At 37.1% G+C, this 12,973-nt stretch overlaps 1 protein-coding gene across 1 annotated transcript in view; it reads left to right on the plus strand.

Annotated features, from left to right (window-relative positions):
* TTBK2 (tau tubulin kinase 2) overlaps positions 1-12,973 on the plus strand; it is a 157,996-nt gene that overhangs the window by 45,106 nt on the left and 99,917 nt on the right. Inside the window, exons 2-3 of the mRNA XM_061182230.1 lie at positions 2,573-2,708; positions 7,554-7,701. Of these exons, the coding sequence (XP_061038213.1) occupies positions 2,640-2,708; positions 7,554-7,701 (217 nt within the window). The 5' untranslated portion in view covers positions 2,573-2,639. The remainder of the gene's footprint in view (positions 1-2,572; positions 2,709-7,553; positions 7,702-12,973) is intronic.

The raw sequence follows: 12,973 nt of genomic DNA on the forward strand, positions 1-12,973 counted from the left end.
TCTCTTTGGTTTCCCCAAAATACTGTTCATATCAGAAGGGCAGTATAAATGCTTGATTCTTTCTATTTATTTGATAATTTTCAGAATAATGAGTTGTGCCCTAGCAACCTCCAAAATTGACCTCCAAAATTCTTTTTTCTTTTTTGAGTGTCATTATGAACTCATGAGTGTTTATTTTTTTAATTTATTTATTTTTTATACATTTATTTTTATTTATTTATTTTTGGCTGTGTTGGGTCTTCGTTGCTGCGCGTGGGCTTTCTCTAGTTGCGACGAGCGGGGGCTACTCTTCATTGCAGTGCGTGGGCTTCTCAGTGCGGTGGGCTCTCTTGTTGTGGAGCATGGCCTCTCTTGTTGCGGAGCACAGGCTCTAGGTGCATGGGCTTCAGTAGTTGTGGCTTGTGGGCTCTAGAGCGCAGGCTCAGTAGTTGTGACGCATGGGCTTAGTTGCTCCGTGGCATGTGGGATCTTCCCGGGCCAGGGCTTGAACCTGTGTCCCCTTCATTGGCAGGTGGATTCTTAACCACTGCACCACCAGGGAAGTCCGTTTATGTTTTTGATGTTTTTCAATCACTGCAGTCACCATTCTTGTATCTGCTCAAATTGTTTCATCTTTGGCAAATGAGAATTCTTTCACTTGTGTCTGAATTCCTTTTGGCTTGTTAGTAGTAGTACTGTTAACATTTTTGCTTTCTGATTTGACAAGATGCCTCAAGTTCATTGTGCATAATTTCCTGTGCCAGACCTGGAATAAGCCATTTCTTCAAGGAGCTCTTATTTCTTTTAGTGGCTATGATGTTTAGACTTCACAATATGGAGGCAGGGGTTCTCATTGCTACTGGGTTATCATTGCTTTTAAGCCTTTTCAGGCCGATCCTCATGCCAAATTTTCTATCATAATTTGATTGTCTGATACTTGTTACGTAGTTGATTCCTAGGGGCATTTCTTGGGAACAATATTATTTGAGTTCTGTGTGTTCATAACTGTTTGCTTTAGCCTTGAAGGTTACTTTGGCTGGATAGAACACGCTTGGCTCACATTTCCCTGGATACTTAAATATGCAATAAGCTGTTTGTGCCAATGTCTGTTCCCAGTCTGATTTTTTTTCCCATTATGTATAATTTGGACTTTCTGCACATACGTCCAGTGAAATTTTTTTCCCTTTAAAATTCAGTAGCTTTACTAGACTGTGTTTTGGCATTGACCTTCTTCTGAGTTGTTTTCCCAGATATGTAGTATACCATTTCAACCTGCAGATTTAGTCCTTTTTTAATTTCCAGAAATTATTTTCTTGAATTATAGTGGCTAATATTTGTCCCATCTCATAGCTTTGGGGTTTTTTTTGGCGGCCTTTTTTACTTTTAATTTTTTTTTTTTTAATTTATTTTTGGCTGCATTAGGTGTTCGTTGCTGCACATGGGCTTTCCTTAGTTGTGTCAAGCCGGGGCTACTCTTCCTTGCAGTGCGCGGACTTCTCAGTTGCGGAACTCGGGCTCTAGGCGCGTGGGCTTCAGTAGTTGTGGCTCGCGGGCTCTAGAGCGCAGGCTCAGTAGTTGTGGCGCACGGGCTTAGTTGCCCCACGGCATGTGGGATCTTCCTGGACTGGGGCTTGAACCCATGTCCCCTGCATTGGCAGGCAGATTCTTAACCACTGTGCCACCAGGGAAGCCCTTTGGCGACCTTTTATAATATGTATTTTATATTTACTTTGTCTTTTATCACTTTTAATTTCTAAATTTCTTTTTAATTTTTTTCATTTTTCCCTTTATTTTTTCTCCCTTAATTTTATGTTGTTTTCTCTCTTGTCCCTTCTACTTGAATATTCATTTCTTTTTCTTTAATTTCTGTTCCTTTTCTGAATTTGCTCAGATTTCTTTTTATGTCTTTCTGTTGCCTAGCTCTCTCATTTAAGAGCTTTTCTAATTATGATTTATGTTCTTTTAAAGTTTCTTTTTCTTACTTTCTTTTAGTTCGTTCTGTAATATTAGGTCACAGTTTTATCTCCTTTAGGCCATATTTTTCTGCAGTATCTTCATTTGGTATGTTGTTATCCTTTTTTCTTACAATATCATTGTATTGGGTTTGATCAACAGACCTTTTCTGTGGCTCATGTTTATTTCCTATGCATTTTAAATGCATTTTGTAACATTAAAATTATATTAGCTCTGGTGATGTTGAGCTCTAAGTTACAACCTATTAAACTGTAAGCTGTTGTAAATTAGGTACGATTTGTTTTTCCTTAGCAATGTGTTGGACTAAGGATAGTAGTCTGGGTCACCTGCCGTTGACACCATGCTTATCCTGAGGTCTAGCAATCTCAGTTATTGTAAATTATATTTGTGTTATAATGCTTCTTTAATGTCTGGCTATTTCACTGGGCATCTGTAATGGAAAGATAAGTACTTTTTTTTTACATGTACTAAACAGATTTTAGAACTGCGTTTGTGGGGTTTTTCCCTCTTTCCAGCAAAGCAACCTAATTAATGTATAGGATTAGTAGTGTTACTTGGTGCTGGAATGTTTGTGTTAATTAGTTAGTCCTGATATGCTGCTGTGTTTCTTTTATTTCAGGTTAAATGGAAACCACCCTTGGGAGCTGGATGCCTGTGTAGCCATTCTACCACATCAGTGAATTGCAATGAGTGGAGGAGGAGAGCAGCCAGATATCCTCAGTGTTGGAATCCTGGTCAAAGAAAGATGGAAAGTAGTGAGTATACATCAGGGAGAGAGAGGGGCGGGGTGGGGCGTACATATGAGGGGGTAACTTTTGGTATCTTGATAAAAGCATTTCATTAGGAAATAATACATATATTGCTTATATGCCTAAAGCAGTTATATTTGGTTCTTTTCCTATGATTAGCTTCTGTTTATGCCCTAATTCTTATTCTTGCTTCTTATAGGAGTAAATTTTCCTAAACTCTGATAGCTACTATTTTTTTTAAAATTTATTTATTCATTTATTTATTTTTGGCTGCGTTGGGTCTTTGTCGCCGCAGGAGGGCTTTCTCTAGTTGCGGCGAGTGGGAGCTACTCTTCGTTGCGCTGCGTGGGCTTCTCATTGCGGTGGCTTGTCTCGTTGCAGAGCACGGGCTCTAGGTGCGCGGGCTTCAGTAGTTGTGGCACACAGGCTCAGTAGACGTGGCTCGAGGGCTCTAGAGCGCCGGCTCAATAGTTGTGGCGCACGGGCTTAGTTGTTCCGCAGCATGTGGGATCTTCCCCGACCAGGGGTCAAGGCCGTGTCCCCTGCACTGGCAGGCGGATTCTTAACCACTGCACCACCAGGGAAGTCCTCTGATAGCTACTACTGAGTAAGGTAAATAAAAGTATACTTAGGGAAAGAACAGTTGAAAAAAAAATACAGTACAGTGAACTGCCCTTTTTTATTTTTTAACATTTTATTAAGGAAAATTGTAAGTATACATTAAAATAGTGAGACTGTTACAAAGAACCTCCAGGTACTCAATGCCCCAGCTTAAACAGTTATAGACTGATGGTCAATCTTGTTTCATCTCTTTAACCTCTCTCCCAGAATATTTTGAAGCCAATATTTTACCTTAGCATTTCTCTTTACGCACTTCAGTATATATCTCTAAAATATAGACTTCTTCTTAAAATATAATCATAATATCATTATCACATCTAGAAAAGCAATCATTTCTTAATATCATTAGGTATCCTTCCAACTTTCACATTTTCCTAATTGTTTTGTAAATTATTTTTAACAGTTGAATCAACCAAATCCAAGTAAAGTCTGGATATTGCAGTTGGTTTACATCACTTAAGTTTCGTTTAATTTCTAGGTTCCTTTTCATCTCTCTTTTTTTCCTTACAGTTTATTTATTAAAGAAACTAGGTTATTTGCCTGTAGAAATTTCCACAGTTTGGATTTTTTCTGTTGCTTCCATGTGGTGTTAACATGTTTCTCTGTCTTATGTATTTTATGCAAACTGTTAGTTATTTAGAGAGGCTTGATCAGATCTGACTTCAGGTTTGTTTATTGAAGTAGGGGCATTTCTTTTTTCATAAAGGGTATTGTGAACTTTGGATGGGAGGCATATGATGTCTTATTGCCCATCATTTTTTGTGATGTTAGCACTATTGATCATCATTGTCTAGGTCTGTTAATTCATTAGGGATTGCAGACTGGTGATAGTCTATCATTCCTTCATTTATTAGTTGAAGTACATCTATGAAGAGAAATTTCCCATCATTTAACTATCTGACTACCCCGAGATACAATTTGACTAGGAATACAGGATAAATGCTTGATTCTTTTCTTAATTCACCAGTTTTGAAAATAATGAACTGGTTCCCTAGCATCTTCTAAAAGCGACCAATGAAATTTTTTAAAATATAATTAAGAATTCATGGATTTAAGCATATTTAATGTGTTTCAGTCCACATTAGTTATCATTCTTATTGATTCTAGTTATCATTCTTATTGATGCACAAATTGTCTCATTTGACTAAGGGGACATCCTTCAGGTTGTCTCCTGAGTGCTTTTAACATGATCCTAATAGTCTTTTAATGGCTTCCTTGCCCTAGACTTGAAATCTGCCATCTTTCCTCCTATGAAAGAAGCTATTTTTGTTTTGGATATATTTAAATATATTTTATGGCTACCCAGTCTTTGGTAACCAAAGTTTTGTTCCATTAGCAAGTTTAGCAAAGCTATTTAATAGTTTCCTTAGTCTATCAACAGATTGGAAAAAGGAGATTCTTCTTTTAGAAATAAAAATTTTGTTTCTATGGTACAGTGTTTTACTGATAAGGCACATCAGTAGGCTTTGAAAGTTTACTTGAGTAAATATAAGAAAAGAACCTTTTCATCATCATGGACTGGTGCAGGGAGATTCCAGCAATTGGTAATCTTTAATGTAAGTCAGGCATGAGTGTTGCTTTGGTGGGAGCTTTGTGTTAAGAGCTGTGGTAAAGGTTGGCTTTCTTCAGTAGACATATCAAAAGGTGACAAATGAAGCTACGTCTGGCATAGTTGCTCTGTCCTGATAATGAGAGCTAATAAATGTATGGAGCATGTCCCCCAAATTTGAGAGTCATAGTGGCATTTTTAGTAAAAAATCACAGGCTCATTGTTAAGGATGGTGTTTTGGTTATCTACTGTTATATAACAAACTGCATCAAAACTTAGAGGCTTAAAACAGTCATTTATTTTGCTCACAGTCTTGTGGATTAGGAATTTAAGAAGAATTTGCCTGGGTGGTTTGTCTTGTAGCCATGTGGCACTAGCAGGTTTGGGGATTGAAAGGTCCACTTCCAGATGGCTTCTTTGGTGCCTTGGGGTCCTTAGTTCCCTTACCCCCAAACTGGTGGCCCATTTTCTAGGACCTCTCTACAGGGCTATGGCTTCTCAGGATGGACACACTTTTTACATGGTGGCTGGCTCTTGAGAGTGTTCGGTTGGTTAAAGTAGTCACAAGATCCACCCAGGTTTAAGAGGGTGGGGAAATGGACTGTGCCTCTTGATGGGGGAGTGGCGAGGTCACAGAAGAGCAAAAAGGATGGGCACTATTTTGTGGCCATATTTAGAAAATACAGTCTGCCACAATCTTACCTCTATTCTTTCCCTAGTCTGCATATCACCATCGTACTAAATTACCTCTGTCTCTTTGTCATATAAACATTGGTGATGTCTTAGGGCTTTGTTAAGCTCAATTAAAAAAAAAATTCATGCTCTATTATTGTTCAAATGATTTTATAGGAATAGACCAAGGAGCAAAATCATTTATTTCAGCTTAGAATTTTTGTTCTGTTGTTTGGTAAGGTTCTTTGTGAGGTAAAAACATGAAGCCACCTCGCATCAGAGTCCATAATTAGAAAGATGTCTCTTTGGTACTGTGTATGAGTTTTTAGAGTTTCACAGTCTTTGTTTAATGGACAAAATATAAATAATCATAAGATTATTATGATTGGGCCCCAGTCAGGGCCCAAAAAAGAGAATTTATTTAACTGAAATTAAGTTCTGGAACTTTTTTTAGTCCCAAACTCATATCAGAGTTTCTCGTGTTATCTCTTCCCATCACCAAACCAGAATAAGGAAGGATTGTGGCTCATATATACAAAGCAGTAAATAGTTATTTAGCAATAATTATATAGTTATCACTTTGCCAAATGCTATGGGAGAAATAAAAAATAGAAGGAGTGGCCCTCTCTTTGAAGAAGATGAGTTTCATTGTAGGGGGATAGGGCATTGACAATGGAAAGTTAAACAGTATGAGTTGAAACACTGTATAATGTATTAATACAGATGATACCTGAGGTATTTATAGTAAAATGATTAATTAAATGATTAAGCACATAATTTCTATAGAAATTTGGAAGAGATAAAGGAATCAGCCTAGATGCAGAAATCAGTACAGACCGTGTGGAGAAAGAAGTAGGACTTGAGGTGAGGCCTCTGGGGTGGTTAAGATTTAGGACCCGGTGCCTCCAGTGATGACTTCCTACATTATATCACATCCTAGCTGCTTGATAACGTGCTAAGGAGAAGACTGAGTTTCAGGAAATGGAAGAAGGCTAATGTCATGCTGTATCTAGGTTGAAGTATATCACCTCCCCCCCTCCCACCCCAGTTTCTCACAGCTCTACAGTTCCAGTTGTCACTAGCTCTTCAGAACTTGCTTTTATTTTATTTTATTATTTTTTTAAACTTTTTATTTTATATTGGAGTATAGTTGATTAACATAGAACTTGCTTTTAATACTCAAAGACCCCAATATTCCGCAGTTAAGCTAACACATTTTATTAGGGAGAATATGAAGTGTTTGATGAAAGTATTTATTTGTTTGTTTGTTTGTTTGGCTGTCCCACGTGGCTTGCAGGATCTTAGTTCCCCAACCAGGGATTGAACCCCGGGCCACAGCAATGAAAGCACCAGCTCCCAACCACTGGACTGCCAGGGAATTCCCTGATGAAAATATTTAATTTGGTTAGAGTTTACTATTATTTGAGCGTATGGATATATAGTGAACACTGGGATAGTTTAGAACAGGAGCTTTATGCCTGTTCTGTGGAGCCTGTTCAGTGCCTCAGAAAGGAGGGTAAATGGTGCTGAGAGGGCTGGGCTCTGGCTGCCCCCGTCCCTTCTCCAACCTCCCCACATACATATCTCAATCAGGTTCCAGATAAGATTTCAGTTGGCAGAAAGATTTTATGGATTTAAAAAGTCTTCAAATGATTGCCTTAGAATTAGAATAAATAGGGTTGTTGAGGGGTATTTGTGGGAAGTGAAGCTTTCAGATATTGTGTCTTTTATGATATTTCTGATGCTGGCTGTAGACCAGATTTTAAAATTGTTTGTGGCTGAAATAAATTCAGTACTTTTTGTGGACAAAACTGTGAGAAAAGATTTTGATGTTATTTCTAGGTGTTTGTTCTTGGCATATGCCTAGTTAACAATATTGAGATCTTTTATCATAAAATAAGGATAGGCAAATTATATATTATTTTTTAAATATAAGAGATGAATTAGTTTCTAATTAGAATCTTCTAGTAATTTTGTGTGTGTGTGTTCTTATTTTATTTCCCGTGCAGTTGAGGAAGATTGGGGGTGGGGGCTTTGGAGAAATTTACGATGCCTTGGACATGCTTACCAGGGAGAATGTTGCACTGAAGGTGGAATCAGCTCAACAACCAAAACAAGTTCTGAAAATGGAGGTTGCTGTATTGAAAAAACTACAAGGTAAGCTGCTTGTATGATATACCAAACAGTTTATAATTTATTGTTACCTTTGTGAACCTCAATTACATTCTCTAACTATCAATTGAATATTCTGGTGTCAGCTTGGTTTAAACATGCTGAACGTTTTTCTCTTGGAAATTTTATCACTAGTAGTTGTAGAAATACTGATTGCTTAGAGTAATTGGACTTTGGGAATTCCTTTTCATGGTGAGCAAGGATGAGAGAGAGTGAATAACCTGAAACATTCTGCTTTAGAAAGTGTTTTCATAATGTCTGTTATGGTAAAACTTGCCTTTTTTAAAAAAATAGCCAAACATGAACACCTCTGAGTTGTTTCTACTTATGTTTTTGGATGTTAAACATGCTTTAATCCCATTAAGGAAGCTGCCTTCAAATCACACTGAAGGATGGATTAAAAATAATAGTATTTGTTATATGTTGATTTCATTAGGTTCAGTTTCATCGAGTAACTCTTTCTGGCCCTGTCATCATTTTTGAGGTCCATTTTACGACTTGGATCCCTATTGTTTTACCACAAGCATAAATAACTTTTTTTCTGACATCAATCAAGTGATTAAAACCCTGACTACATGACTAGTTTGATTCATCTTTGTATTTTCAGTTTATGACATAATCTGGTATTACTGATATTTAACTGTTTTATCTGAATCAAAATTAAATAGGGGTGATTAGCACATTAAATGATCTTGTTAAGCTCTAGAAGGTTTGATATTGCTATGGGACATTCATTAGCAACTAAAGGAACTTAGTACTAACATAGAGAGCAAAGGAAGTTGCTATAATTGGTAGAAATAACTGTAGTTGGTAGAAATAGCAAGGACAAAATGCTGTGTATACTCTGGTTTCTCTTCAGATTGAATAAATCTTTCGCCTTTTACTAAAAAAAAAAAAATGCTATGTAGCTTAGGACTCTCAAATTCACGGCTGTGTAGTCTCTAGGGTGATTGTGCTGTTTTTGTGAATCACTGATGTGATGATGTTTGGAATTCTAATAAATTAGTTTCTGTTAAGTTAATGAAATGTGTGTTATGTATTCTGGCAACATCTATTCTTTTAATCATTGCTCTTTGCCTTAAGCTTTCTCATTGTCCGAGTTTCTCTACTAGTTGGCTCATTTCATTAGAGCATGATGCTAATAAAATTATAGCTCTGTTTAATAGTTACTTTTAGCCTAAACTTAGCTTTCCTAAAACATGGGAAATCAGGAAGACAGTGCATAGATCAGCACCCATTGTCACTACTAGAAAAAATGGATGACTGGAGAAGAAAGAATAGAGAAAAGGATGGTGTTCTCTTTTTCTCACCTTTTCTGCTTTTTCCCTATTTCTTTCGAGCTGTTTCCAGCTCAGTGACATAGGGGCCACAAACGGGTGCAGCTGGAACTACCTCTTCGTGGTTTGCACGGATCCCAAGAGATCTGTTTTACTTTCAGCCAAGTCCATAAAGGGTATGTCAACATCAGCTTGGCTTGGACGGTGCTGCTTCACCTGTCTTTCTCCTACTTGGTCCTGAGGAGATGCTTCCAGATGAGGCAGGATACAGCTTTGTAGCCCTTTCAGTAAGTTCTCCTGCCTATTTTGGCCATGGTTTACTTAGCATTGTATGTGATAAAGCTTGAAGAAGAGTTTAGTACCTTTTAATGGGTGAAATAGAGATCCTTGGATGTTGAGTCTCCTTTCCTTCTTATTTTATCTTTCGTACTATTACCTAAAATGTTTTTCTTTCTTGCTTATAACCACGTGACATCCTATTCCTCAGGACCCTTCACTTTCCAAAATAAATAGATTTTTAATCTTTTGGTCTGTATTTCAATGGACAGCCCTTGACTTTCTTTTCTTGGCTTTCTGACTATGCCTTCTGCATACTTACGCCTCACAATTTCTTTTTGTTGAAGGTGCTTTGGAATCTGTGCCCTTTGAGAACATTTTTTATGGGGCTGAGCTGCTTGCTCCTGCCTGCCTGTTGGCATAATCATTTTCTTACTCAGTGACCCCAGTAAAAAGGCTAAATGTGCAAGGAAAAGGTATATAACCGGAGGCTAGCCCTTTATAGGATTGGTTGGTTTAAAAGTTGATGTTCAATTTTTGATAACTGGTATAGGATTTGTTTCTTTTCTTTGTTTTTTTATGATGAATTTAGCCTGAACCCTAAGTTTTATTTCTTTTAAAAATCAATCCCCCTATTCAAAATTCTCATAATGTCTTTTCCTGGATTCCTTCAGTTCTCAGTTTTCTCCCAGTCTTTCCTGTACTTAACAATCCTAGATTTCCTCGGCTCGTGCATAACTCTCATAGTAGTATGTTCCTTTCTCAATGGCCCTTAGCATTTTACCTCATCTTTCCTTCTGAATGACCTTCCCCATGCTACTATAGCAGATAACTATCTTTTCAAAGCTCTCTGAAATATTCTGGCTGTATATCCTACAATTCTCTATTGAATCAAGCTAAACTCCTGAATTGCACTTGGGTTTTACAAATGAGTCTGAATGTTTTAGTCACTGCTCAACTAGACCACTTGTCTATAGGCCTCTTAGGTAGTACTTCTATACTCAGTTATTCTCTGAAGTTTCCTTATTAAATAGAACTGTAAAACTTATTAAGCTCTTCCTTTTATTAATATCATTGTTCAGAGCTACATCTCTATATAACCATTTATTTGTGTTTCTTCTCTCAATTTATGACTATACTATCTTCAAACCTTTGTTTTCAATTTATTTGCTTTGACACTGTGCAAAGTGTTATTGCCTCCCTACTGTGTTAGATTCTTTTTTCTCTCTTCTCTCCCATCTTAATAAATATTTTATAGTGACATTCTACCTATCTTTACTTCTCCATTTTTATGGTCTCTTGAACTTTATCTCACTGCACCACTCTATTTCTTTTTTTCATTTTAATAAATAAGTTTTATTTGCAGTGCTGGTATAAGAGGGAAGAAAAGCCCTTTTGTCCTGTGATTCCAAATCTGATCACTAGTAATTCTGCAGTACCTACCATCAATACTTTTTAAAAAGATAGATTTCCTTTCCAATCTTAACAAAATTTGATATATGTCTAGAATACTGCAGTGAGACAGGCAAATCTTAAATTTGTTTTTTTCCCCTAATTTTTTATTATGAAAAATCTTAAATATACACAAAAATAGAATTGTATAATGAACATTCATGTACCCGTTACTCAGCTTCGGTAAGTATCATTGTTTGGCCAGGCTTGTTGCCTCTACGTCCTACATTTTTTTCCCAGCTTGCTGAAGTATTTCAAAAGAAATCCTAGGCATCATATCATCTGTAAATACTTCAGTATGTATCTTTATCTAATAGATAAGGTCTCCCTTTTTATTTTTTAATGAAAATATTCTTTATTTCAGAGTTATGAATTACAGGCCAGTTAAGAAATCTCTTGGGTTGAGGTTGGGGCAGGGGTGTTTGGAAATATATCAAAAATTGACAGACATTACTTTCCCTGTAAGAGCTTTGTTGATGATTGATGATTTTGTGAATCCATTAAATTATATCTATTGGAACATAGAAAGTCTTAGTCACTTATTCCCTACCAAGAAAAAAAAAAAAGAATGATATGAGAAGTAGCTTATGTTAAACATTAGGAAAATTTGGGGAAATCTGCATTATTGAGAAAGTGAAATAATAACACTATGGAAACCCTTCAGGTGACCAGTTTTAAGAATGGATTGGAGAATCTCATTGGAGAGGAAGCCCATGTTCCAGTGTTTCTTTTTTTTAATTAATAGACTTTACTTTTTGGAACTGGTTTAGGTTTACAGAAAAAATGAGCAGAAAATGCAGAGTCCCCATCTACAGTTTCCTCTATTAATAACATCTTGCATTAGTGTAGTATATTTGTTACAATTGGTGAACCAGTATTGATACATTATTATTAACTAAAGTCCATAATTCACATTAGGGGACTCCTTTATTAATAACATAAACACTATAGTCTAAAACACCTAAGAAAATTAAGTTATTTCTCAGTACCATATAAAATCTACCAGCCAGTGTTTAATTTCTCCCGCTATCTCAAAAATATCCTTTTACCATTGAGTTGTTCAAATCAAGATTCACGTCACATGGTAGGGACACTGCATTTGGTTGACATTTCTCTTAAGTCTCTCTTAATATGTAAGAGTTCCCCCTCCCCTACTTTTTTTTTCTTTTAAATTTTGGCCATGCCATTTATTTCTTGAGAAATGAAGTTCTTAGTTTGATAAAATAGTCCACATTCTGGATTTCATTGATCGCATCCTTGCAGTGTTGTTTAACGTGTTCCTCTATCCTCCACATTTCCTGTGAACTTGTAGTTAGACCCAGAGGCTTGATGAAATTCATGTTGTTGTTGTTGCTGTTTTTGGCAAGAGTACATTGTCTTTTTTTTTTTTTTTTTGAATAAATTTATTTATTTATTTATTTTTGGCTGCGTTGGGTCTTCATTGCTGCGTGCGGGCTTTCTTTAGTGGAGAGCAGGGGCTACTCTTTGTTGTGGTGCGCAGGCTTCTCATTGCAGTGGCTTCTCTTGTTGTGGAGCACGGGCTCTAGGTGTGCAGGCTTCAGTGGTTGCGGCTCGCAGGCTTTAGAGCTCAGGCTCAGTAGTTGTGGCTCATGGGCTTAGTTGCTCCGTGGCATGTGGGATCATCCCGGACCAGGGATCGAACCTGTGTCCTCTGCTTTGGCAGGTGGATTCTTTTTTTTTTTTTTTTTTTTTTTTTTTAAACATTTTTATTGAAGTATAATTGCTTTACAATGGTGTGCTAGCTTCTGCTTTACAACAAAGTGAATCAGTTACACATATACATATGTTGCCATATCTCTTCCCTCTTGCATCTCCCTCCCTCCCACCCTCCCTATCCCACCCCTCTAGGTGGTCACAAAGCACCGAGCTGATCTCCCTGTGCTATGCGGCTGCTTCCCACTAGTTATCTATTTTACATTTGGTAGTGTATATATGTCCATGACACTCTCTCACCCTGTCACATCTCACCCCTCCCCCTCCCCATATCCTCAAGTCCATTCTCTAGTAGGTCTGTGTCTTTATTCCCATCTTGCCACTAGGTTCTTCATGACCTCTTTTTTTTTTTTTTCCCTTAGATTCCATATATATGTGTTAGCATACTGTATTTGTTTTTCTCTTTCTGACTTACTTCACTCTGTATGACAGACTCTAACTCCATCCACCTCATTACAAACACCTCCATTTCATTTCTTTTTATGGCTGAGTAATATTCCATTGTATATATGTGCCAC

The sequence above is a fragment of the Eubalaena glacialis genome, chromosome 2, assembly GCF_028564815.1.
Source record: "Eubalaena glacialis isolate mEubGla1 chromosome 2, mEubGla1.1.hap2.+ XY, whole genome shotgun sequence".
Taxonomy (NCBI): domain Eukaryota; kingdom Metazoa; phylum Chordata; class Mammalia; order Artiodactyla; family Balaenidae; genus Eubalaena; species Eubalaena glacialis.